The 26,725-nt window shown below is 44.8% G+C and overlaps 1 protein-coding gene across 9 annotated transcripts; it reads right to left on the bottom strand.

Moving 5' to 3' along the window:
* Positions 1-1,347: 1,347 nt before the first annotated feature.
* per2 (period circadian clock 2) lies at positions 1,348-26,725 on the bottom strand. 9 transcript variants are annotated; one of them, XM_076295031.1, is made up of 24 exons: positions 26,572-26,725; positions 19,486-19,970; positions 15,429-15,527; positions 14,900-15,057; positions 14,361-14,482; positions 14,046-14,247; positions 13,569-13,620; positions 12,603-12,745; positions 12,420-12,498; positions 12,169-12,275; positions 11,771-11,924; positions 11,474-11,582; positions 11,017-11,166; positions 10,463-10,556; positions 10,173-10,347; positions 9,718-9,842; positions 9,201-9,404; positions 8,825-9,082; positions 7,296-8,347; positions 6,109-6,270; positions 4,808-5,000; positions 4,258-4,486; positions 2,988-3,138; positions 1,348-2,846 (listed from the first exon to the last, which is right to left on the bottom strand). In XM_076295031.1, the coding sequence occupies exons 2-24, from the start codon at positions 19,851-19,853 to the stop codon at positions 2,679-2,681; spliced, it is 4,554 nt and encodes a 1,517-aa protein (XP_076151146.1). In that variant the 5' UTR covers positions 19,854-19,970; positions 26,572-26,725; the 3' UTR covers positions 1,348-2,678. The 9 variants fall into 9 exon arrangements, with proteins under 9 accessions (XP_076151146.1, XP_076151151.1, XP_076151148.1 ...); XM_076295036.1 differs by having other exon boundaries at positions 4,339-4,486; XM_076295033.1 differs by having other exon boundaries at positions 9,201-9,401.

Below are 26,725 nucleotides of genomic sequence, written 5' to 3'. Positions count from 1 at the left end.
CCTAATTATTCACTCAACTAAAAACCTATTATAGTTTCTGCCAACATGACGGGACAAATAGTCCCAACCTATCCACATCTCTTGAAAGATCTTTATGAAGTGCAATGTCCGTTCCCTCGCGTTTGATCTCGGAGACGTGTTAAACAAGACACCAGGAGCACAGATTCGGAACTGCAGCCCTACGCAGATGGCATAGTCTAGAATCAAAAGAGATTGTCTAGATCCAGGACAGACAGAACAAATAGGCCTAGTTTGTGCATGTTGAAAATCAAACAAGTCTTGTTTTTCTTCCTATTGATAGGCCTACAGCACTTCATATCGACCTGAGACATAGCTTATAGCCTAGCCTATAAAACATCCTGCTTTCTTAGTTAAACCTTGACTATAGCATAGGTTTAGGCTATAGGCCTAGGGCTAGGTCGGCTATAGAGGTGTTGGCCAAGTCTTACGTAGGCCAATAGGCGTAGGTCTACGCTTTGAATAGGGCGTATTGCCCTAATGTGGGACATTTTTTTTATTTTTCAGACTTCTGTAGTATAGACTGTATTAGGCAATGTGAGGGCAACACACTAAATCCACATCAAATTTTGATCACAGGACCCTACAGCTTGCCATTCCCGTAGTTTCACTGACATTCATTAGTTTGGGGAAGAGCCGCACCCACTGGAGCTTCACATTAGGCAGTGTCCCACGTACATTTATAGAGTGCGATTTAAAAAAGAGCCTGTATCCTTTTAACACGCAATCGAGTGGCCTAGCTACTCGATGTATTAATTTTCTAAATAGGCCTACACATTGTAGGCTACTCCAGAGAATATCACACCCTGTCGCCAGTTTTAACTGTGCACAGACAGTTGCCAAGTCCGGATCAGCAACTACAGTAGTGGTGCTGGCGGGAGGTCCGTTACATTCGCACTTCGCCACTAAATGTGAGGTGTGAACGGCGGGAAGTGTAAATGACCTAGACCTCTTTCATCAAAGCTGCTGCCGGAGTCAAGTGTCACATCGGCTACATCTGAAGCCCAAATTACACGAGCGTCCAGATTCAGGCTCTCTCTGAAGGATGTGTTGTAAAAGAGGACCGCTGTCTGCTCAGTTCCGAACAGATGGCATAACGGCCATCGGTCACTTTGCGGAAAGAGATTGATTTCATAAGCTACACGTTTTAGACCCATATTTTAACAATAATGAAACAGACAATGTCATGGATGGTATCATTTACAAAAAAAAAAAAAAAATCACCAGTGGTTGAGCCGAACTTGCCTAAAGGCTATAGGCCTAGCCAATGTAGGTAATACATTTGAAAGAAACAATAGTGTAATAAATAGCCTAATGCAGCTTAGGAAATAGGCATACATATCCTTTTTTATTATTTATTTAACAAATAGACCACTATTTAACAAAAAAATGCAGAGACATATGTTAAGAGTGCACACATTCTCTTGTCCATTTCCTCTGAAATAAATACATACTTGCTACTTCACACATGAACAGGGAAAAACGAACATCTCTTCTTTTTTTTAGTAGATGGCAGTGTAGTTAAAATTGCCTTAAAATTATCCACCAGTGACAATACCAGTCTGATTAAGCCCAGGTCTTTAAGGATGCTGCCTTAACAAAAAAACTAGAAGAGGGCCTACCACATGGTTTATTATGAAGATATGTACATCTCCATGAAAACTGCAGTTAAGAGGTGTGTAGGATTTGTCAATCCAACAGTTTCCAACAGCAAACCCATGTAGCCTACTGTTAAAAGCTACACTTAAATTATGTGCACTGTTTGGTCAAATCTTTTGATCAAAAGATTTTTGCTTTATCTTCAGGTTTAGCTAAAGGCCTATTCCTGAAGATAATTTAGATACCATGTATACATGACTCCAGACAAAAGAAAGAGATGAAAGGAATTAGCACCATTGTTAACCATAGGCCAGGCAATCATCCACCAGAAATCTTATAAAACTAGCTTTCAGTTAACAAATAATCATCAAAGGTGTTACAACACCCAAATACCCTGCTCCACTCCGGCTCATGTGCTGCTACCTACTGCCCATTCTCAGCTTACCTTCTCTTGTAAGATATAAATGTGCACGTGCTGTTGTGTTTTGTCACCATTTATCTCTGTATAAAAATAAATACATATTTCAACTACCAAAGATTCACGCATACCATGGACAAAAGGCAAGCAGTCCAGAGGAATTTGTCTGAAGCCAAAGAATCATTTGAAGGATGAAAAAAAAAACCTCAGTATAATTAAACATATAGAGAAATCTGTGGACAAACATTTTGAAAGACATTAAATAAAAAAGTTGACATTTATCACATTTAGTTGACAGATCTTCATCTGGTAACTTGGTTCCAGAATTGCAGAGCAATACAAAATACAAAAGGGGGAACTTAATACTACACTCAAAATAACGGCCTACACAACTGTGTGCACATGCATGTGCATATGCACACCAACACCCACATTTGCTCACATTCACATATTTACAATATCATTCACCCAGACACTCGCATATAGACGCACACATACACACACACACACACAGTTACAAAATAGAATGTTCAGTTTTTCTTGCCAGAATATTCTGTGTGTATGTGGGTGGATGGAGGTGTGTGTGTGTATGTGTTATTCCATATTCAGTCAAATTAATTCTTTACAGTAGGCAGTAGTAGTCCTAGGTCCCAGTCCCTGTGGCCAGACATCGGGAAGAGCCTGGCTGCTGCAGCTGCGCACTAGTCTTGTCTGCAGAAGCCTCCTCACTGGCTTCCGTCTCACCCATGTGCAAGTCAGGCGTCTCTTCCTCAATGAGACTTTCGGAGAGATCCTCACAGCCCATACATGCCTGTTCAGGAGACAGGAGACATAAAAATCACCAAACAGTCACTCATCACCATTTGAAGGTGTACTGTATGTTGCACAGCACAAGTTCTGAATGACAATGAAAGCTCAAAGCTCAAAAGTGGAGCTGGTCGAGGGGAGTCACCTTGACATCAATGGCTTTGGGCAGACCCCCCCTTTTCATCCAGGGGTGCACCTCCACCAACTCCCTCCTCTGGTCCTTGCTGAAGCGTGGTTGGTTTTTCTGCATCTGACGGAGCTTTTCGCGGTCGTCCCTCAGAACCTTTTGCATGTCACTGAGGGAGAGAGACACAAACAGGCGCAGACACTCAGCACATTACTCCTGTGGTGGGACACAAACAATCACAAGCTGGTCCTCTTGTACAGCCTCTTCGTGGAGGAAGACTAGAGGGGTGTAACCTCATCAGTATGCGCCAGCAGTATGGCATTATTTCCAACGTTTCATTCCAACGTTTCATTTGGTTCCACAACGCTATATCTCCATTTTGAAAAACATTAAAAAGTCATGTTATTTAATTGTGTATTTCAGGTAATATCATATGAAGTTGCAGTTGTGTTGTTTTGATTGATTAAAGACAAATCAAATAAACAATACCCAATTACAGTTCAACTGAAATTACTTGAAAAACCAAATAAAAAAAATAAAGATTTATGAAAATTCATTAAAATGGAGGATATAGAGTTTTGGAACCAAACTCTTCATTTGATTTCTGGTTAACTGAAGTCTTTCAATGGAGCAAGATAAAAGGAGTTGTTTTTATAAAAGGGCAGTTCACACTTCACTGCTAAGAGGAAATCAGGTCGTCCACAGAGGTGTGAACATTGTCTAGGCTGACAGGCGCATTTGGATAGGTAGGTAGGGGAAACACTTACAAAATGCTCCTTTGCACTCATACCTAAATGAGTGCAAATACATGGCTAATATTGGACATCTATTTGACGCACCACAGAACAAGTTGGTTTCTTAGAGCTTCCATTAGAATAGCAATCAAAATAGGAAAAAACACACATAGAGACTTTCAAAATTAGATTGATTTTTGAGGGGGGAAAAACTTGTCAAGGCTCACTGTCACATGAAACACACATCTTTTTAAAATCTATTTTATTAATTAAGTCAAACTCAGAGAAGTTTAGACTAAAATGAGGTGAAATTAATATGACACCACATTGGTCCCACCACATTGATGTAGTTACGGGGGGTGGGCCATTTGATCAAATACAGAAGCTCTGTGTAGCTAAATAGGAAACTGCCTGAGGTGTCAGAATGTGGGGAGCGAGTAGGGCAACATGCTCACATATGTCTAGTCTAATCATGCTGGTGTTGCCCAAGTCCAGGGGGAGCAGGGATGGAGTGGCAGGGGGTAGGGGCTCCTACTCTCTCTCCTCCAACTCACCGTGAGGGCATCTGGTAGGTCAGCATGCTGGCCCCGTCTACGTTAGCCGTGTGGAGCCACAGTGGGTCCTGGGGTACGTACTTGGAGAAGTGCTGGTTCTCCTCCACCTCCATCTCCCCGCCTTGTCCTACTGTCATGGCTGCTTCAGGCTCCTTGGCCTTATGGCTCTTCTGAGACGAGTCCACGCTGCCAAAGTAGTTGCTGCTGTTGTTGCTTACATGGCTGCTCCCTGTAAGGTGGTGGAATAAATGCAGGCAGCTCGAGTTATCATTGGGTCACTGTGAGCACAACACTTTTCCAATATTGATTCATATTCATAGAGTTAAATGTAGTTTTTTTACTGGTCCATATTTGGTATGTTTCCGTGTTTGCTAACAGAGGAAACATCTACAAAACTCCTTTATGCCCAAACATAAACGACTGGCAACACTTGGCTAAGGTTGAACTTCTAATCGACATAAAAGGACAACTTGGTCTGCACTACAGTAAATTGGCTCTGAAGAACATCAATCCTGTTCCACAATAGTGCTATGTTGCTATGCTTAAGTACCTGTTCCACTAGCAGATGCACCACTAGTTGAAGTTCCGTAGGCAGAGGTTCCGCAGCCATTAGAACCAGAACCCATGGAGCCCGAAGTGGCCGAGCTCGTGCCTGAGCGCGAGTCCAGAAGCAGGATGTCCAACATGTCACTGGAGGAGGAGTTGCCATCGCTGTGGTGACTGTCATCTGGAGACCCCACCTCCTGGAAGCGAGAGAACAGATTGGTCAGGTACATTAGCTCAGACTCGGAACACTGCAATACTGCCGTCTCTAGGTCTCTTGCTGGCGGCCCACGGGAGTGCTATGACTTACAGGCCTCATTCTACTCAATCACCATTCTGCTTCACCAAATAAATCAATCATCGCTTTACACAATAATGTATCAGTGGTGCCACTAAGATTTATATTAGTGGTTCCACTTAAATCCAATTACACTTTTCAAACTTTTGTTACAGACTGACCACCAGCACAAACATACTGTAGGTACTTCACAATCATTTATGAAAGTAAATATGGTGAGTGTCTTAATCTCTGTAGGCTTATTATGACACTTGCAGATTTATACAGCATTCACACATATCAGTCTCATTATGGGGGATAATGAGAGGTACTGTGAGCAAATCCTATGGAAATGTTTCTACTTTAACCTCAGTCTCAATATATGGGCGCACACTGTACCCACCAACACATAGCACAAAGTACAAAAGCCATGTTTCAGGGCCAATAGACGTGGTCACTAGTAAAGTCCTAAAGTCAACAGCTTAATTTCAGTGGTGGGCAGGGCCCTCCTCAGTCTTGTGTGAATATTGTATTTCATGGGTAAATGTGACAATAAGAGTGCTTTCATACACACAAACACTTACAGTATGTAATGAAAGTAAGTGTGTGTGATTAGTCTCCATGCAGACTAATGGGGGTGGGGGCAGAGTGAGAAATGGGCAAAGTGCAATGACAAGAGACTGTCATGACGCCCGTCTACCCTTTTGGGGGGGGGGGGGGGGTAAACAGATGGTATTCATCAACACTGTGTAATTCTCACAGTCGTCAATACTAGTTGCTTCCAGAAAGAAAACATATCATTTATTAACTGATGTAGAAGTGATGGGCATAATAATGACATGCAGAATCCAGGCTACAAAAAAAAAAAAGAATCAAAAACAGCCACACTCAATTAAATCAAATGAACCAAGGAAAAGTACAATGTCAGCAGAACAGTGAAGCCCAATGGAAATGCAGTCTCATTGGTCTCATAACATGGGAAAGGGAGAGAAAGGAAGATGGTAGGGTGGCGGGCTGTGATGTTGGCCTACCTCTTCGCTGCGACACAGTTTAGGGAATAGCTTTTCCCAAGACAACCCCCCACCATCAGTCTGCCTGTGCCCAGACCTGAGGCCGCAGAGGCCAGGGGCAGGGCCAGGGCCCGGGGGGGTGGCTGGGCAGGCCCTGTCTAGAGCGGGCAGTTTGAGTGAGCGCTAAAGGGTGTAAGGGACATATGTATTAACATCCATCTGTTGGGACACTACATGCTCTGAATCATTCCTCTATGGTAGATAAGATTTCATATTGTACTTCAATATGGCAGTTTAATCACATTAGCATAGGTCATTTACACTGTATGCACGAAAACATTTGATATTTCATGCATTGGGATTGTAGTCTTTTATCAATTTCAATACTATCAAATATTAGTCACATTACTGCATATTAGGGGCTATTTTACACACTTTATTTAACAATGCATTTCACTTCAATTTAATATATTATTCTACTTATTTTTCTGTATTATTCTAGCATCAGATTATCATATTGCACTACTTTTTGTTTCCAAAAAGATTTCTAGCATGCTTAAATTGAAGCAACAAAAAATGTTAGTGCTACTGCCACTTGAAGACAATAACTGTAGAGCTGACAAACTTCGGCGTTAGGGTTTGTGCAACAAGCTGCCAGTGACAACTTGGTCATGAGGACACTTGGCCCAAGAGCACTTCAGTGGGTTTGCATTGCCACACTGCAGCGGTTTAGCGCAGAGAATGCAGGGGACTCAAAGGGAGAAGCACGATGAGGACATTTGCTCTTTGCTCACACGCCACACTGGTGCACCACTCTCCCTCCTTGTGATCAACGATAATAGCCTACCCTCACAACTGAGGTGTGACGGCGCCATCTACTGGCAAGTTGACACCATCATGTGTATTATAATGAGAAAGGAAGAGAGGAAGAGCAATAGAGAAAGAGTGTATGCGTGTGTGTGTGTGTGCGTTTGTGTGTTTGTGTACGTGTGTGATTGTGTGTGTGTGTGTGCGTGCGTGCGTGCTTGCGTGTGTGTATATGTGCGTGCATGCGTGAGTGTGTGTGTGTGCGTGAGTGTGTGTGTGTGTATATATGTGTGTATGTGCGTACGTGCGTGCGTGAGTGTGTGTGCGTGAGTGTGCGCGCATGGGGGAGGAGGGGGGTTAGGGAGACAGAGAGAGGGGGGTGAAAAGAGACCAGTGCCTACCTGCTGCAGCTCGGCGTCGGGTTTGGTGGGCACGCTGGTGGGGCCCTTCTCCACGGTGGTGGCGGCGGGGGTGGCTGCGCTGTCCTGCCTCTCCTCCAGCTGCAGCAGATTGAGCTGGAGCGGCGAGCTGCAGCGCGACTGGAAGAGCGGCGGCGAGGGCTGGTCCCGGGCGCCGAGCGACTGCGGCGTGGAGCACCGCGACTGGCCCTCTCGCTGCTCGGGCTCCGACGCCTTGGGCGGCTCGGTGGGCAGTGTGAAGGAGAAGGGCTGCGGCGCGTAGCCGCTGGGCGGCGGGAAGGGGTTCTGCGGGGCAAATTGCGTCTGGACCGTGAACGTGGACTGGCCTGGGAACGGCAGCTGCCCCTGGAACGCCGATTGCCCCTGGAACGCCGGTTGCCCCTGGAACGACGGTTGCCCCTGGAACGACGGTTGCCCCTGGAACGACGGTTGCCCCTGGAACGACGGTTGCCCCTGGAACGCCGGTTGCGCCTGGAAGGCGGCGGGTTGTGTGGGGAAGACGGAGGGCTGTGTGGGGAAGGCGGTGGGCTGTGTGGGGAAGGCGGAGGGCTGTGTGGGGAAGGCAGTCTGATCGGGGTAGAAGGGCTGGCGCGGCGCACTGCCCATCTGTGGGAACATGTAGTTGGGCAGCACCAGGGCCACCATGGGCGTGACCAGCGGCGCTGGGTATGTGGGGGGCTGCATGGGGACGCGCGGGTCCTGGTTGCACTGGCTGTCGCTGAAGCGCGACAGTGTGGGGTCCACTTGGGGGGTCATGCCGCTGGCACCGGGGTACATCTGGAGTGGGTAGGCGGGCATGACGGCAGGGTAGGCGATGGGGAAGGTGGACTGGGAGGTGTCCGAGGGTGACCAGGACGTCTGCTGCAGGCCCTGCAGCGGCGGCCTTGGCTGCTGCTGCTTTCGTTGCGACACCGTACTGTCCGACGACTCGTTCTGCTTCACGCGTTTCGATTTGGTCTTCTTGTTGCGGCCGCTGCGGCGGGCGGCTGGCTCGCCACTTCCTCCCTGCTTACAGGAGCGCACCGCTTGAATAGCTGCAGAGCACCGACAGGAGGAAAGGACAGAAGAGTCCAGCAGTGAAATTACATACTGAGACACATTTTCTCTCTTCAGAAAATATTGTTTAGCACACAGCTTGTGAAATAACCACAAGCACAAAACACAGCTGGAAATGTAACCAAGGCCAGCCTGGTTTACAGAACTTATTTTGTAAACTGGAGTAGCGAGCTGTGGGAATGTGGGAAACTTAAGTCACATAAACTGGTCCAAATGTAAAATTGACCAAAATGTTTTTGTTTGTTGTTTTTTTTTGTATGTTTCCAACAGAACTAACGCGTGCACCGTGTGTTTAGTCAATACTAATAAATGAAATGATGTCATAATGATGTTATATGTGTATTTCTCCTGTGAAGCCCCAACATGTTCCCCACTATTCATTTACTGCCAATTTGCTTTGACTGGACACACTGGTTTCCTGTGCAAGTGGCCATTTCCCTCACTGGCTCCCTCACCTTCTGAAGCCAACTGGCCCTTTTGTCTCTCCAGGTACTGAGAGCAGTCAGCCTTGAAGGCGTGGACACCACGCAGCTCCCGGAAGCGGTTAAGGAAGGCGTGCTCCTCCTTCTGCGTGTGTGCCGCCAGCACCTGCTTGGTCAGGCCCAGCTTCTTGTACGCCTCCCTCTCCTGGCTGGGAGGTGAAACAGCACTTGGGGGCACGGTGGTCTGGCACTCCACTGCCTCTCCGCCGCCTGAGACGTCCTCGATGATCTCTGCACAGATTAAAAAAATAAATAAATAAAAAAGAACTCGTAGGTCAAGAGCGTCATGACGACTCAAGAGATACTGGTGACCATGCACCAGATGGAAGGCCATGCAGAGGTAGCCTACCTGATTCAGGCTGAGGTTTCTTGTCCCCCACGTGTACGATGGTGCTACTGTAACTGCACTGGCTGGGGATGGACACGACGCTCTCGGCTTTACTGGGCAGGGCCAGGGGGGCCAGCGACGTGCTCACCACCCCCGGGGCGGCGCTCTTCTTGGCCACGTTCAGAGTGGCCAGAGTGGGCGGTGTTTTCAACAGCGGAGCCTCTGCTTAGAGGAGAAGGGCAGCGAGGGAGAGAGAGAGAGAGAGAGAGAGAGAGAGAGAGAGAGAGAGAGAGAGAGAGAGAAAGAGTGAGAGGCTGACCATGCACACAGTACAGAATTTACCCACCAGTCCTTTCATTCAAACTGCTGTAGAATACCTTCCACCCATCTACCAATAACAGTCACTGTACAAGAATATCAACTGGAGGTTCAGACTGTGATGGGACCTTAATCAGGCACACTAGTGGGTTTCAGACTGCTTGACTTCCTTAGAGGCCTTGCATAAGACTAGCAGCGAAAAAAGAAAAGCCTGAAGTACCTTCTGCTGCTTGCATGGAGCGCTCTACTTTCTGTTTGTCCTCATCTGAATTGGAGGAGGTCGTGTTGGAGGAGGACTGGCATTTCCTCTTCACTGTGATAGGGATGTTACAGCTCTCCAGATATCTGAATGAGAATACACACAATCCCCAACAATGCTATTGGTACACAAGGAAATCCCTGTATACTTCTTTACAACAAGCTAGACAAAATAGGTACAGTCCACAAATCTAGCAAAGAAATGTTTAAATATTTCAGCTCAACAGCCAATCACCCGTCTCTTCTGGGCTCCTAGAGCAAAGTGTTAACTAGTTGGAGCAGTGAACAACTTAATCTGAGCAACTCCGTGTGTTACCCATTTACAGATCCGGGACTGTGAGCAAACACACAATGTTCTGACCGCTCAAACAGGACACGTTCACAGAGGCCGGTGAGGTGAAGCATGTGCATGCCCACCTGATGACGCTGTCCAGGCAGCTGATCTGCTGGTAGGAGTAGACGGTTTGGTCCTTGAAGGCCAGCTCCTCCTGCATGGCCACACGCTCCTCAGGGCTGCCTCCAGAGTCCCGCCAGCTCATCGGAACCGCCGTGTCCTTGGGCCGGACCGCCGGGCCCTTCTGTTGCAGCGCTACTGGGGAGACAGCATGGTGATTATTGGGCTCAGCAAAGGCAGCACAAGGACACCAGAACAGGAACACGACACAAGGAACATTCAGGGGCTGATGTTCTTTGCTGGCCCTACTTACTGTTTTGGCTCCTCTTGGACTGCAGCTCCTGGGTCTTCTGCATGTGAACCCCCTTCTGCATGTGCACCCCTTTACAGATCTCCTGGAATGAACGCTGTGGGGAAAAGTGGACACCAATGTCACCAACAATGGAGCCTTGCAAATGGACTCCTACTGAAGTGGACTGTTTATTTCAGAGCTTAAATTGAGATTTAAGTGAGTTATTTCCTCTTAAAAAAAAAAGATTAAAAAAAAGTCTTTGTCTTGAAAGTTTATTCTTTTGGCCTGATCAACAGTAACTAGGAACAACAAAATGTTCACGTCTGCCATCACTGCAAGTGGATGGACCTAGAAGATCTATTGGTAGTTATTTTAGTTTACATTAGTTAGGTTACATTTATGTTTTAATTGCACACTTGTGAAATTTGTCCCTTGTCCCTTACAAATAAAATTGAAATTGAATTGAACTGAGTCATAGGAGGCCACAGGAAAGAGGAGTGAGAAGTGGGGTTTTGAGTGTGGATAGGGGGACAGACAGACAGACAGACGGACGGACGGACGGAGTGCTGACTCACAGGCTTGGCCTTGTCTGGTTTGTCCTCTTCTGGCCGAGCGGCACGGGGCCCGCTGTTCCCCGTGCTGTCGGTCGACGAGGCCACGCCGCTCATCAGGTGGTCGTTGCTGCCCAGGCTGCCGTAGCCGCTGGAGCCATTGACGTGCACCGGCTGCAGGGGGGCAAGCAGGCACAGCAGTGGTCAACAGCTTTGTCAATGGTTGAGTATCCTTACAATGCCTACTCTCTTAACCTAGCGACATGTCTTTTGTCCCTTTTCTTTGCCTTATGATTACATTGAAGAATTGAGCACCCCCCCCCCCCCCCACCCACACACTCACACACACCAATTGCTTGAAACCAGGTTTGCAATAGGTGCTGCGTCTCTATTCACAAACGGAAATGTCAATACCTGGTGAGGTGTAAACTGTGTGTACTGTAACAACGGCAGAGTGACTGAACCTCTCGGTCAGGCTCACCTGCAGGAGGAGCCGGTGGATCTGCTCTGTGATTTCATGGATGTCGGAGTCCATGGTCTTCCCTTCGGCTACGCCTGGCGCCACAAACACATCCTCATTCACAGGGCCGCTGTGGGAGGGAGAGTTTAGCGAATTAGTGGGTAGACAACACAATGTACAAGATTTGGTAACAACACAAGCATATATTTGACTTGACGTGGTGAAGGTTTGCCATTTAACAGGTCACAACCTCAGGCAACTGTGTGATAAACCATCCATAAACCATCCATCCCTTCCATAAACCATCCCAGCACTCACATGCGGACTTTGTGACGGCCAATGACAAAGGACACTTTGCGGCTCCAGGGGTTGACGAAGCTGGACCAGCTGGTGTCCAGGGTGATGTACTCCCCATTGCGGGTGCAGAAGCGAATGGAGGAGTGGTCAAAGGGCTGGCCGGCATGCTGCATGACTGGGCACAGAGACACCGAGCGGGGTTACAAGCAAGCTCCTCACGCTACACTGGCATTCAATGGTCCTGTTCTGTCCATCTCAGACAAAGACATTATATTGTGGTGTGTGGTGTTTTCAGTGAGAAAAAATACTGTCATTCACTTCAGTGAGTGACATTTTAACAGGAGAAGGCTTTTGGTGTATGCTATAAACAAAACCTTCTTCCATAATAATAGTCTAAGAGAGGAAACGCAGAGACTCACTCTTCCTGTGGATGCTGAGCATGACGGCCCAGTCGCTGGGGTGGAGGTGCATGAGCAACGACGTACCAATCAGGTCCTGTGGAAGGTATCCTAGCAACGGAACAGCCCTGAGGTAGACAGGAACAACAGTTTTACAACACAACTCTTAAGTAAAAAGGACTCCAATACTCAATGTTAATGACATAAACGCATGGCACACAACACGCTGTATTATACAGACGACAAGACTGAAAAAAAAAAACTCATCTCACCTCTCATCGACATCCTGGAATGCACAGTTGGGGGTATGTGTTGTGGTAAAGATCCGCTTGTCAGTGGGGATTCTGGGAGCTGGAAGCACAAATCCAAAGCAAATTCATTTTTTGAAATGAAAGGAGTCGAGACATTGTGCAGGATGATGTGACAGAGATCCAACGTGCTGGTTGTTTGCTTACCTTCATACCCTGAGTGCACCCTTTCAGCCAGCAGGAGGCAGCAGAACTGCTCCTCTCCATGCACAGAGTCTTGCACCTTCATCAGGTAGGGCGTCATGCGGAAGGGGTAGTACTGGAGGTCCCCCGCACACTCCTTACCACCACTGAGGTCAGAACAACAAGGGAATAGGGCAGGTTGGCATGGCATGGCATCACATCACATGGCATCACATCACATCAAATCACACATTCTCATTCACACCAAAACAGGGCTCTACAGGAGGGTGACTACTGGGCATTCTGTGGCACTGGGCACCTCTGACTATGTGAGTGGTAACGGCAGTAGGAAAATATTCACAGATGTTCACCCTGCCACTGCTATGAAGACTTGAAGCTGAAGTTCAGTTCAGTTATCATTTGTCTCAAAGTCTTAAGTATTTTGCTACAGCAAAATGGTAGTTAGTGATGCAGTTGATTATTCTAAAGTTACTATTGAAATTCACATGACTAATAGTTATGGTGTGGATTCAGTAGTTTTGTATAATCAATCCTTGCTAAAATACTTGTCATTTTCCTTTTTTTGTTTGTAGTCATAATTTTATAAAACATAATTTCTGCCATATAACAGTGTAATTTATAATGTCAGGAAATGACTGTGCCCTCTACAAGAGTACATTGGATAGGCTTGTTTAAACTGGTTGCGGTTGGCATAGCAACAAAGTCCATCAGCACCGTGACACTTTTTTGGCCATTATAATGGTGTCAAAGTGTAATCGGTCTGTCATCCTCTAGATGGCAGTATTGGGGCTTGTCACTACAGTGAAGGCAGGTGCACCAGTCAGCTTGGACACACTGCTTCCTGTTTGCCTCCTGCCTTTGATTGAAGGCGAGACTAACAACTAAATAAAACCATGCAGGGCAGATGGTGAGTGGGAAACAGACAAAACACACACACACACACACACACACACACACACATACACTCACCTGATCCGGCAGAAGAAAGATTTTTCCTGCATGCAGTCGGAGGGGGATGACTCTTTTGAAGGAAAAGAGGGGAAAAGGGATGTCATTAATGTGTATGAGTGCTGACCTCTGACATATGCGTCAGTTTTTCCCCTCTCCATTCAATCAGGTGACTTATGGCCCGCTAAAGACCAGCCACAGCTGTGTCAATGCATGAATTAAGTGGCACACAGGCAAATCAATGAATAAAAGGTTTTCCGGGGCATTTAAAATAATTGCCTTTGAGAGAATATCCTAAATAGTTGTAATGAATATCATTGGGCTTGGGTTCAGTTGGCCAGCTATAACAAGCGTACATATACTCATACGGATATGGATATGTGGCAGCCTGTGACATAATCTGTCACTGTTCAATAGTCATGTCTGGAAACATTCTAGAAAAAATAAAGCGTGTGTGTGGTGTGTGTGTGTTTGTGTGTGTGTGTGTGTGTGTGTTACCTGCTCCAGTGCACATGCTCCAAGAGGGCAGGCGGTAAGGCGTTGTGAAGCTGTAGAACACACTGACATCCTGAGGTGTTAAAAACTCCACAAACTTGGCATTCTTAAACACGTCCCTCTTGCAGTTCAGAATGGTAGCTGCCTGGTCAGAGATGTACACTATCTTTCCCGTGATGAGGGACACTGCAACTGCAAAAATGTCCTGCACACAAACACAAATATCATGTGTCAAAAACTACATGCAGTTCATATTTCACATTTACATTTCAACCCCGAGATGTTAAAGACATAAGAATGGTTTTAAAACCAACTTACAGTGTTTTTCAGTGTGTACTCAGAGGTAATACTGTCTATCTCCTCAATGGTGTAAGAGGCCACATCCAAACCCGACGGCTGGCTGTCATTGATCATAAGCAGTTGGTAGTATTCCTCATTGGCTGAAGTACGAGAACAAAAAAGTTTAAGTTTATAAGAACTCATGAGACAGATAAGACTTTTTTTTTCCCACTAAACAGTGACTGCTTTCCAAATCTATATTAGGCCTCTCTTGTAGCTCAAAATAATATACTGACTTATACTGACAATTTGCTATTACATAAAACTAGGGCTCTCACTACATACTATCACAAGGGCACCATAATACAGACTGTTACCCGTTGATGCAACACAGCACATATCTGACTGAGTGAAAAAACAGACAGGCCACATTGCACTCAGTCAGTTAAGTATTCTCCCAGACAGTTCAGGTTCAGTTCATGGTTCTCCCATGAAAAGAGCTGGCTGTTCTTTCCCTGGAGCTTCTTGCTCAAGTTCCCATTCACCTACACACAAGTGACTCCTCAAAGGCTCCTCACCTTCCACCTGTTTGACGCAGCGGAGGGCATATTTGAGGGTGTTGAGGGTCGTGGACTTGTTGCCTTTCTTTCTCTTCTCTGAAGGGAGGTGCATCTTGAGCTCCTTGAGGGTCTTGAGCAGCTCCTTCTGTGTCTTGGCCTTGGCAGACTCTTCGCTGCTGCAAGGGGTAACAGATGCACAGATGCACAAGTGTGTCAGCGGCAGTGACTTCATGTCAAACAAGATGTCTAGGTGTGATTCTTGCAAGTGCCAAGTCAACCTGGCAGCGAGGGAGTCCCAGACACGTGGGCCTGCTTTGAGGATGCTCGCCCGTCAGCGCTAACACAGATCTCAATAATGAATGCACATACTGCTGTTGTGATCAATAAAGCTGTCATTAAGAGCCCCATACTGCTCTCGTGCTTTTTACATTTAGAAATAGCTAAAGAGTACACAGCTTTATTTCTGTGAGAAAGGTTGCTGGTGTGTGTGCGTGTGTGTGCGTGCATGTGTGTTCCTGTGTGTGTGTATGTGTGTGTTACTGCTAACCTGCAGCCACTGGTGGAGGGGTTATCCTGTTCAGAGCTGGCACTCAGTAAACTGAAGGCATTGGAACTGCTTGGTGGTGAAGGGCTGTGAGAGTTTGAGCTGTGAAGACATAAAGCACATTTGTCACGTTAGTTCCCTACGCTGTTAAATGGATAGTGAAGAGTTCTATGATGACATGGCTGCTTTGTGACATGGGGAGTCCGTACCAGCGTCAATTTCTCTGACCACAAAACTGTACTGTGCAAACAATTTATTTCTGTATTTCCTTTTTAGGAAAAAACCGTGCTGCTGTGCTCTGGTGGATTGCCCTGCGCAACTATGTGTGTCACTATGCAGAGAGAGAAAAACAAAAACGCAGCTCAACAACTTGTGGTTGAACTAGTAGAACGGTCAATTCTACACGTCCCAGACAGAAATAGAAAAGACGTGTCACACTCAAACAACTCCATCCAACAGACACCAACAAACACAGACTGATGGTGCACACTGACCCAACTGTTGCCATTGGTTGTCCTTTGTTGGGGCAGTGTGCAAGCACCTTAACATTGTAGCTGGTGATAACATTCTGAATTCTTGAAGTACTATTCCTGATAAAAGATGGTTCATCTCTGTGGTTTTAATCAACAAGTGGAGAACAAGACATCAACAACATTAAAACCATACTTGTCAAATCTGGAGGCCTTTTGTAGAGAAGGAAATGTGCTACCATATAAACCGTGTCCACAATAGGTGTTCATTTGAGACAAGAACAACAAAATGTTCTTTTAAAGTCCTGAAGCACAGGGTACTGTGAGCAAAAGACCATTCATTCCATTTCAGCTGATTATTTCAATGTGTTCATTTCAGTAGGCGAGGACTAGGAAAGAGCTCTGTACAAGAGAGTGAAGAGAAAATTGAGAAAATGAGAGTTAAATGAAAGAAAAGTGGAGGGGAGGATGGGGAGAGAGAGAGCGCCGCCTGGGGCTATGCTCTACACAGCTCTACTGTGGTTGGCTATGGCCCTCCACTGCTCACACACCCATCACCAGGTGCTCCACTGTGAAGCTCATTCTGACTCATCATTCATACTTTTCAAGCACCCACTTTCAACCAAATAACTACCTCTTTCCAGCTTTTCCCAGGTACCCCCCCCCCCCGCTCTCTCTCTCTCTCTCTCTGGGCCTGTGTGTCAGCAGAGGACCTGAGCCAGGCCTGGAGAACCACGCCAGCGGAGGCCTGCCGAACTTGAGCCTGCTGAAGGGGCTGAGCGTCTGGCTTTGGATTAGGGCCGATAATACACCCGCAAGGCTATAAGCAGCCGCAGATAACACAGCAGTACCGTGAATCGTACACATGGGCACCAATATAGCCAGCAAAGGCGCTTAATATGGAAAGCGGCCCTACAAATAGCTGCTCACTTCGGTTACCTTGGAGCTAATTATATAACCAGATATGTGCTAAGATAGTGGACTAGTAGGTGGCTGTAGTAGGTTAATATCATGGGTTAGCTGAAATCCTCTGCACTCAGAGAGTCCTGCTAGCGCAAGCAGATGTCTATGAGCAGCTGGACTGATAAGGATCTTCTAGAATATTAGGTGGTGGGTAGCTGTGGAAGAGCATTCCCTCTTCGACGTGAGCACAGTGACTCGCCCTGTCAAACCCAACCTTAATGGCTTGGCACCTGGTGTGGGTAGTTTTTCACACCTACTTTATTGGGCGCTGAACAAAGACGCACTGCATTATGATTGGACTTCGGCTAAGGTCTTCTTCACACACTCGCCCAGGGAAGTCACAGCATGGTGCGCGTGGGAGAGCATTACAGCACTGATTGGTTAGGTCAAGAAAGGGGCGAGGAGGTGCGACTGAGTCAGAGGTGTGGGCCTGGCCCTGGAGCAGGCACCGGCCCTTTAGGAAATGAGACAGACCACTCATGTCCTCTGCTCTCCCATTTTCCCTCACAAAGGTCTGTCCCTGATGGAAAGGTAGGGAATGGGTATGTCCTGGGGTGAAAACCTTGGTAAAGTGGCGCTCAGCATGAAGTAATAAGATAACAGAGAGAGAAAGAGAAAGAGAAAGAGAAAGAGAAAGAGAAAGAGAAAGAGAAAGAGAAAGAGAAAGAGAAAGAGAAAGAGAAAGAGAAAGAGAAAGAGAATGAATGAATGAATGAATGAATGAATGAATGAATGAATGAATGAATGAAAGAAAGAAAGAAAGAGAGAGGGAGAGAAAAAGGGAGAGAGAGAAAGGGAGAGAGAGTGAGAGAGAGGGAGCACAAACAGAGGGCGGGATAGACAGAAAGAGAGAACAGAGAGCGCAAAAGTGCTTAACAATCTTTCCAGTAAACAGCAGTTTGTTCCCTTGGGAACCAGCTTGCTGCTGCTGATGGTCTTTTGGCGTACCATCTGGGGTAAAGTAAACCACCTCCATTTTTCCTTTGACATTGGCCCATGATATGACTCATGCTCTCACTTAAAGTAAACACTGAGGGAGAACAAGTGAGGGAGTGGCTCAGCAATGTGGTGGCAGTGACGTGATGTGACGTTCAGAGGCCTCAAAGCAACTATCCCACGGAGAGGGGCATTAGAGCCTCCGGAGTGGACAAGCACTTATGCGCTTCCCATTTTATGAAGAGGGAGAAAAACATGCTTTCCACTCTTCACCCACACTCTAGTTGGGTCTATTAAACTGGCAAGTGCATGTTTCAATGGAAAGCCTGTCCTAATCAAAACCCATCACAGAATGGAGAAGTGACAAAAACAACAACTGTTGCTGGCAGCGAGATCAGCCTCCATCATGTGGCGGGGCAGGTGACAGGATCATAATCATGAGAGGCAGAAGACAGAGCACTGCAACCTGCTAGCGGTGTTTTGGATGATCTTTTTCACCTAATGGCTCAGGGTGAGACCTCTCTTTCAGGTCTGCAGGTTAAAATGCTTACTGACTCTACACTAACATTATTGTTCCAAACATCTGTGAGAAACAGAGAAATACACCATACAGCAGTTTATGGAAACACAGTAATGGCAAAATAATCTACATCATCCAAAAATGAAATTAGCAGAAATGTTCATTTCTACTGAAAAAAAAAAATATTGTAATCTCTCTCTCTCTCTCTCTGACAGTCTTTGGGCACAAAAACCTGTTATTTTACAGAATGGACTACCTGCCAGTTTTGTTTTTCCTAGGTCAACATTAACAGTGTTGTAGCCTAATGGAAACTTCCAGATTTTGGCTAATAGGCTGTTTCCTAGGTTACACATTAGGATTAAGGAATAGGAAGCTAGTTGTGCAAACATCTTTCCTTTGTGGTAGACCTGCCCCAACAAGAAAATTAAGCTTTTACCTCAGCAATTATTACATGTTGCTGTTGCTAATCCCTGGCTGTGGAATACTCTGCCTTCTCATATCAACTTCAATGCTTGTTAGGAAATAATGTTTTCTGTGTAAACAAGTACTAGACATTTGTCTGGAGGCAGAGGCGGCATGAAATGTGATGGAAGTGGCCGCCTCGCAATTCTCCATGCAGGAAAAGCCCTGCAATTTTCATGCAAATGCAATGATGTGTAGCTCTACTGTATCATACTCACCTTCTTACTTTATGACTCACTAGGAAGAGGCAAATACTCCATGTGTGGAGTTTCCTCTGCAAAGATTCCATCCTAGTTTCTAAAGTATACTGATATAGAACGGGGAGTGGGCAGGGATTTGTTTAAGTGTCTGTGCATAAAGATACCAGACAACCGCCAACCCATCAGAAATCAGCACATTATACAGTATAAAAATAATTAATCTCTCACATGTCAACACTGTGTATTAGTGGGATTGTTTTACAGACAACTTTGATAAAAAAAAAAAAGTACGATTCTCTTCAACAAGTTCACTCATTCTCAGACGCTCACAAAGAACGTGTCACTATTCCTTGAATATAAACATTAGGTATTTGCAGAAAGGCATCAACTATTGTTAAAACTTGCAGTTTCTTGTATAGTTTTTGATGTGATTTTTGCACATTTACAAATAATTTTTGTCCACTTCTTTTTTTAAAGAACTCTCCTTAAAGGCTCCTGCTTAGACTGACCTCTTGTTGCTCCCAGATGACTCCAGCAGAGCGGAGTCCTTGCTGTGGCCGTTTGAGCTGCCCGTCGACTCATTGCCATGGGACTCGTTGCCGTGAGACTCGTTGCCATGGGACTCGTTGCCGTGCGACTCCGTCCCGCTGCCGCTGGAGCCGCTGCTCTTCATCTCCACGTCCTCGTGCATGGAACGCGCCATCTTCCTGTTGCTGTGCGGGGAGGCCGGCGGGTCCTGGCTGCTGCTGTCGCTGCCCTCGGAGGGCAGGCCGCCCATCCGGTGAAGCTGAGCCATGGAGCTGCACGCGGTGGCGCCGCTGTCCTGGCCCTCCAGCGGGGAGAACAGGTACGGCTTGGAGTCGGAATCCTCAGACATGACACGGGCTAGTGGAGGTGGTGTGGAGGTTCTGGTGAGAAAGTGGGGCAAACCCAATCACCCCATCATCACACAAAGGTTTGCTTTTGAAATAGTGATGCCGCGGGATCCCAAGACCTGTGAATGTAAAAAAAAAAAGGAATTGAGAATATGAGTGAGGCCTATGCAAACACACAATCAAAGGCTGTGACAAAGACAACAGATAAACACAAACCATGTTTTTTCCTCTTTGGATTTAAAGTCTCCCCAGTTGTTTCTGGGGAAAGTCAGACAGCCATTACAACACTCTTTGATCACCTCTTCTATATTTGCTATGAGCTGGGTTAGAAAGGTCTCGAGTCGCTTGCCCTTCTCACAGCAGAGGCTAGCCTCACATCAAAGCTTGAGGCGCCAATGTCTGAGCTCTCTACCGCAGTGTGCAACCCAGAGGCCTTGCCAGGCCCAGACCCCTGTCCTTGCCTTCAAAAGAGCCCCGTCGAGGAGGCCTCTGGGCTGCCCTTTGCCTGTGGCTTAGAGGAGAGGGAACAGTCCCACTTTTAAAGTGTCTGCACCAGCGCAGACATAGGTGGCATTTGGATGCACCATGTGTAGCGTTCCTGTCCCATAGACATGAAAGATGACTAGCAGTGGTCTAGACAGACAGACAGACATGTATGGCAGACTTTTTTTTATCATTCACCTGGGGAGTCCCTTAAATGAGGTCATGATTGATACTGACAATGGTCAGCTTTGAGAGGTAAACATTAGTTAATATATACTGCACAAACCCATCTGAGAGCAAGTTCCAAGATATTTTATGTAATATGTATAAAAGACTCCATTGATCGTTTGCACTGTGGCCTCTTGGACTTTTGTCTGTGTACAGTAGGCAAATATAACCTGATCTCTCCATCACCATTGTTAGGTACACATGCAGAAATACATCAATAGAGGCTCCTTCAGTGTTAGGTAAGAGTGTGGAGTGCTCGAGAGTACAACACCTTGGATGTTTAAGAGTATGATGTCTGCAGGGCTGATTAAGCATTCACTTTTATCTATGGCTGACATTCAGAGTCCAGACTGTACTGCTGTATGACAGGCCTACACTTGTGGCCTAGAAGTCAAATATTTGAATGCAAGGAAAATAGGTGATATTCCCCTTCTCTTTAAAGCTTGTCAAAGGAAAATATCATAATATTGTCTTTGAGGTAACTTTCAAACTGGTTAAAAAAAAAGATTAACCAGATTCACTGGTTTGGAAATGCCAAAATATATGTTTTTCTGTTGCAGGAGTTTGCCCAAATTTTTGCTTAAGTAGTAGCCTCTTGACCCTGGTGCATGTGAGAACCACATAACTCACGTTGCAATTTGTGCGACTTCATTCTGAACTTTGCTCCATCCCACTCCAGACTGCGCCAGCCTATCTGACAGTGACGAGAATGCCTGTCTGGCGCTAGGCCAGTGTAACCCAGTAACCCACAGAGCAGTGGGAGTGGCAGACATGCTCTCCTGAACCCACGCCTACTGCGGGTGCACCTCAACCAGGCACATCGGCATGAATGCACACGTGTCTTAGAAGTGACAATCCTACCCCTCATTTGCGTCATATTTAAATGCCTTCATGCAATCAACCTGCCAAGGCATGCAAAACTGGCTTTTGGTTTGATATGGACAGATGACAAAGTTCATTTCTCGGGCAATGTCTTGTCATTTTACCGTTTTTTTTCCCCCAGTGTTTTACAACATTGTCTGTATTCATGGTTCATAGTCAGTGCAAATGTGAAGATAGTTCGGTGAGTCTGATGGAAGATTCCCAGGATAGTAAGATTTAATTTCTTAATGCTTTACAAGAAACAACAATGGGACAAATAGTTACAAGATTATTCTCATATATTCTCAATTATTTTAGATTTTTCTTTCTAGTGCTTTAAAAAAAAAAAAAATGTCCACACATGCTTGTGTCCACCAGTGGTTTATATTTGGGAGAAGCTCTTCATCTTCTTTTGATATATGAAAGATCATACTTATTATCAATATTAAAAATACATATTACTTATAAAGTACTTATGGATGTATAGACCTATTAATATATAAAGACATGTCAAAGCTGACAATAGCTCAGAAATAGTATACGGTAGTGACAAATGCAGTGAAAACCAAAGCTGATTGATTACAGCACCACTGGATGCTCACACGGTATGCCAGGTACTGCTTTCACACAGCCTACATATAGGCCTACTTGGAAAGAGGATCTCAGCTCAGTGTGCAGTTGGATAATCACTGAGGATGTATCCTACCATGGGTCAGCCCTGATGTTTGACAACAGAACACTTAAAATAGCCTACAGTATAACACATGAATAGAAAAAAATAAATAACACTAACTAAACTAACACTGACAAAAAGTCAGACAGAACTAGACTTAATAGTGACCTACTGACACGGGATCTTGTGCCAAATGATATTTTCTATTTTATCTCTGTTATCTTGTCATTGTCAAATTTCCTTCATATGTTTAAGTCATGTAGATTGTAGCAGAGGCAGAGAGAATACCGCATTCTCCCCAAGCTCCTTGAGCCACCAGCCAGACCTCCTGCTTGGCCACAGAGATGGAAAAAAAGATCTTAGACGGATTGGCACACTGACAGAGACAACAGACACGTCCTTCCTGTTCTGTCAGCCTGGCCTTCTCTGCTTTGTGAAATCTGAATGGACCCATCCTGGAACCTTAAATGCAGAGCCAGGTGCCAAGCATGACCAAATGTGTCCCTTCAGGGATGCTGTGAGTGATAATGACTTGGTAATATGATTGTGACTAAGAAGTTAAATGAGAACATCTTGTCATAACTCAATCAGAGGTTATACTTGTACGCAAGTAGGGGTGACATTTTCTCAATAGACACAAACAAACACTTCCGTGAAATAGTATTTTGGGGACACTGGCTATGCATTCGTCTGGCACAAACTCAATGAGCCATACTGAGAAACATCCTGGTCACAGGTGCATTTTCACTGGTAAGACCTCTGACCAAGACAGGCAGTGAATTGCACAGGTGGAGTGGTGAGTCAAGGTCAATGTCTTTCAAGGGACCACATCATGGCAGTCTGCCAAAAGTCACACTGGAAACCACTGACTAAGCACAATGTCGCAGGTAGGCACACTCAGCAAGCAAAGTAATATGTGATCTAGGGAAAGTTCAAAGCCAATCGAAGAAACAGCACACAGAAAGTAGGCTATATAGTATATTTAACAGTGAACATATACAACAAGATATTAAACTTTCAAGATGGTTCATCTCACTTGGTGTTATAAGTGTCATCCACACTAAATTGCCGTTGTTACATAAAGTCAGACTTGAGCCCCTGTGAGCACCCAAAGACTCAAGCTGTGCCACAACGGACTAAATTACAATAACAAATTAACTTACACAAGCCTATTAATTAGGGTTCAGTTTGGTATGAATTAAGTAATGTGTTAGACCATCCCTTGAAGCTGTTTTATAACCCAGCATCAAGTTGGAGGCATTTATGTAATTGAATGCGGAGCAATACTGTTCACCACTGGCTGATTTTATGTAAGGGCTTACATAATTTGAAACTAGTAGAGGGGTGTCAAATGAAGGAAAGTTTAAAGCAAATATGTACAAATATTTTGGACATACTGGAGAACATGCTGAGCAACTGTTTAATCCTCATTATACATCATGAACTTGTCTTTTTAGAGAAACATTTCACAGATTCTTCACCCACAATCTGCAGATTGTTTGGGTTTCCCAGACAATAGCAAATCCTACTAAACCCGCTCTCTTTCTATTCACATTTAAGTCACATTTTTAAAATTCGGTTCAAATTCAGTAAATACAGTCAACTGAACTGACCCATATTAACCATCTCACAGTGACAGCGACCCATCACCAGATCATGAACAATTCATTCAGTACCAGGAATTTTTATATCATGATATACAACTTCATGGCCTGTTGATAGCCTATATACAGTAGTAGTCTGTAAGCTACAACTAATACGCTAATTCAGCTATGCTGGCGTATCCATTGTTTGGACCATTCACATACTTCCTACCATATATGAGGCACCATTACCGTTTATTATGTCTCATATAGCGACAACAATTGACATTTTTGCCATGATTACGGCACTAATCACTATGACAGTGATTACGACACCACAGAACTAGTCAACAACACTTTCAGAGACCCTGAGGAGAAAAGCAATCCATAACACAAAAACATCAGATAATAGTCTTCCATGTCATAGGTGTTTAACATCATTATCTACACTGCTACTTTCCTGTCGGCTAACAGGTTGGAAAGGTGTGGAGCACTAGCAGGTGGATAAGTGGAAGAGATATATCTCTCACCTCCTTTATCCAGGAAACTCAGTGGCTCTGCATCTATGGAACACTCCATTTGTGGACAGGTTTATGGAGATAATATTCATGCTGATAGGAAACTTCCCAAATAACACCAGATGCCAACCAAGGCTATAGTGTATCTGCAGGATCCCCTTCCTCGTTTAGGTCTAATTTCCATTGGGGGGAAGCCTCTCCACATACTGTTGTAAGCTAACCTCAGTGGTAGCAAAAAGAAACGTTTGAAATGAATAATCTCGGCCAGACGGGAAGTAAGACTAGAACTAGCAAGAAGCGCCAGCTCACAATGCCTTTGGAATATAACATGCTTTATGAAATCATTATTGTAAAACACCCATTCATGAGAGGCGATGTCATGCACCAGTAAAACGGGTGAGACTGCTCAGCCAAAAAAGAAAAAAAAGAAAAAGAGAACAATTTCCCTAAGGACAGCCCATTGTGCGTCATCCTACACTCCATGCAGTCGAATGGAATGTTCTGAGAACACCCACATCACATAGCAACCAGTAAATAAACTATAAATAAGTATACATCTTTGCAAGTCTTTAAAACACACTCAACTCTAAAGTTGAACCAGGCAGCTAACAATAGCATCCGGTCAAATGAGTGCAAATTAGTATACAAAATAGAATACTTCCAGATGCTGGTTGTGATAAATAAATGGTTCAGCTCAACACTGTCAATACAGCCTGAATATTTACAACTATGATCACTTAAACTGAGGAACATGGGCTATTAGATAAACTCTAATGGCTTTCTTTAATTTATTAAAGTAGTAAACCTCCACTACTGCTAATCAAACTACTAAAGATAAAGATAACATAATTAAATCTGAAGACCTACTGCAACGAGAACAATACCTCCTGTAAGGCCCTTACAAGTTAACTGTCATGTTGGATGTCTCAGTTAAAATATCATAGGTTTTAGAATGGATGTAATGAACAATGTCCAAGCAGAGGTGTGTTCTCAGTGCCTTAACACCAGATTAAGGTATTTGGAGCACCTCTAGGTCACTTTTAATAACCTGCTACTATTGAGGCTGATTAGAGTAGACCCATGGCATATAGAAGCAAACAACAATTTGCCTGCACTAACAACCAGAGAATCAATAAAAAGCGATGAAGATACTCAAACATAAAACCAATGTAGGCCAACGGCATGATAGCAAATGTGAGAAGTAGGCTAGTCACTTAGAAGACCTTTTCAAAGGGAAAATGTGAAAAATCTCAAAAACAAAATATGAATACAACAAACCTCCACTCAAGGGGATTGCAGACAAATGCATATCTTTAGATATACATATAGTTGCACTGTTGGACTTACTCATTTGCACCATCACCATGACACTCAGTCACACAGTGCACCTTACCTTACTATGTACAGAGAATCACAGGCTCGGTCCCTGCCTCAGTCATTGCAAGCGCCTCTTGATTAATCACCCACTATGTGGATACTGTTTTTAGATTTGATTTAGATTAAGTGTTATTTAGTATTTTAGTATATTCTTTATCTTCTACTGTCCTTATTGCTTAGTTGTATTTTTTATTATATACTTTTAATTATTTTTTTCTGCTGTTAGTGTGTGTGTGATGTCTGTATGCTACTGAGACCTTGAATTTCCCCTTGGGGATCAATAAAGTATCTATCTATCTATCTATCTATATCTGAGGCCTTTCACCTGTAGAAGGCTAATACATTTTGTCTGAGTTTGGCCAACGCCTAGGTCTATTACCTCGCTCGCCCATAATAAAGGCTAAGACGTTCTAGGCCTACTTCAAGAAGAGGAAAAATGTAGGCTACCAAGGTGAGATGCCATCACGAGAGAGAAAGAATTCATAAGACACATTGTAACCTAATTGATTCGCTGTTTTCTGACCTCCTTCAATAAAATGTTGCAACAATAGGGGGCAGTGCAATAGAGTTCCTTGTACACATGAATTCTCAAAAAACTGGAAAACAAGACACTGTCACAACTCTCTTCATGGTAAAGTCCACATCACTCGACTAAAGAGACATCCTAGTCAACTCAACAGTAATTTTAGACGAAAACATGGGCATGACTAGCTCTACTCCAGTGACCGGCTTTGACCTGAGCCGTGGCACAGTTATGCAACGCAGATTTCAAATTGAAATTAAACGAAACGAGAAAATATTTCCACGCGTCTTCTTCATGAATATGATCTAGTATAACAGGTCAAGTTGATCTAGATATGAATGGATTCTTTCCGAGGCAGCAATGATTTCATAACAGTCACATTGCACTGAATGGATGTCAATAGGTTATACAACATCATCATCCTGAGAACTTAACTGGTTTCAAGACGCATAAGGAGCAAAAACATAGGCCTACCTTAACAAACACGTAGGTTTTCCTATGTGTCTTGAAAAGATTCCTCTTGTAGTAGGATATTCAAAAACTTCAAAAAGTCAATATCTTTCCGAATTTCCTCGATCCAGTTGTCGGCTTTGGCTACTGACACACTGCACTCGCTCAGTAGGCTACG

This window comes from Alosa pseudoharengus, unplaced genomic scaffold (assembly GCF_046254945.1).
Source record: "Alosa pseudoharengus isolate Yale_2024_CS ecotype anadromous, Long Island Sound unplaced genomic scaffold, YU_APseudo_1.1 YU_APseudo_1.1_scf_2, whole genome shotgun sequence".
Lineage (NCBI taxonomy): Eukaryota > Metazoa > Chordata > Actinopteri > Clupeiformes > Clupeidae > Alosa > Alosa pseudoharengus.
This window is presented reverse-complemented; position numbering and strand designations above follow the sequence as displayed.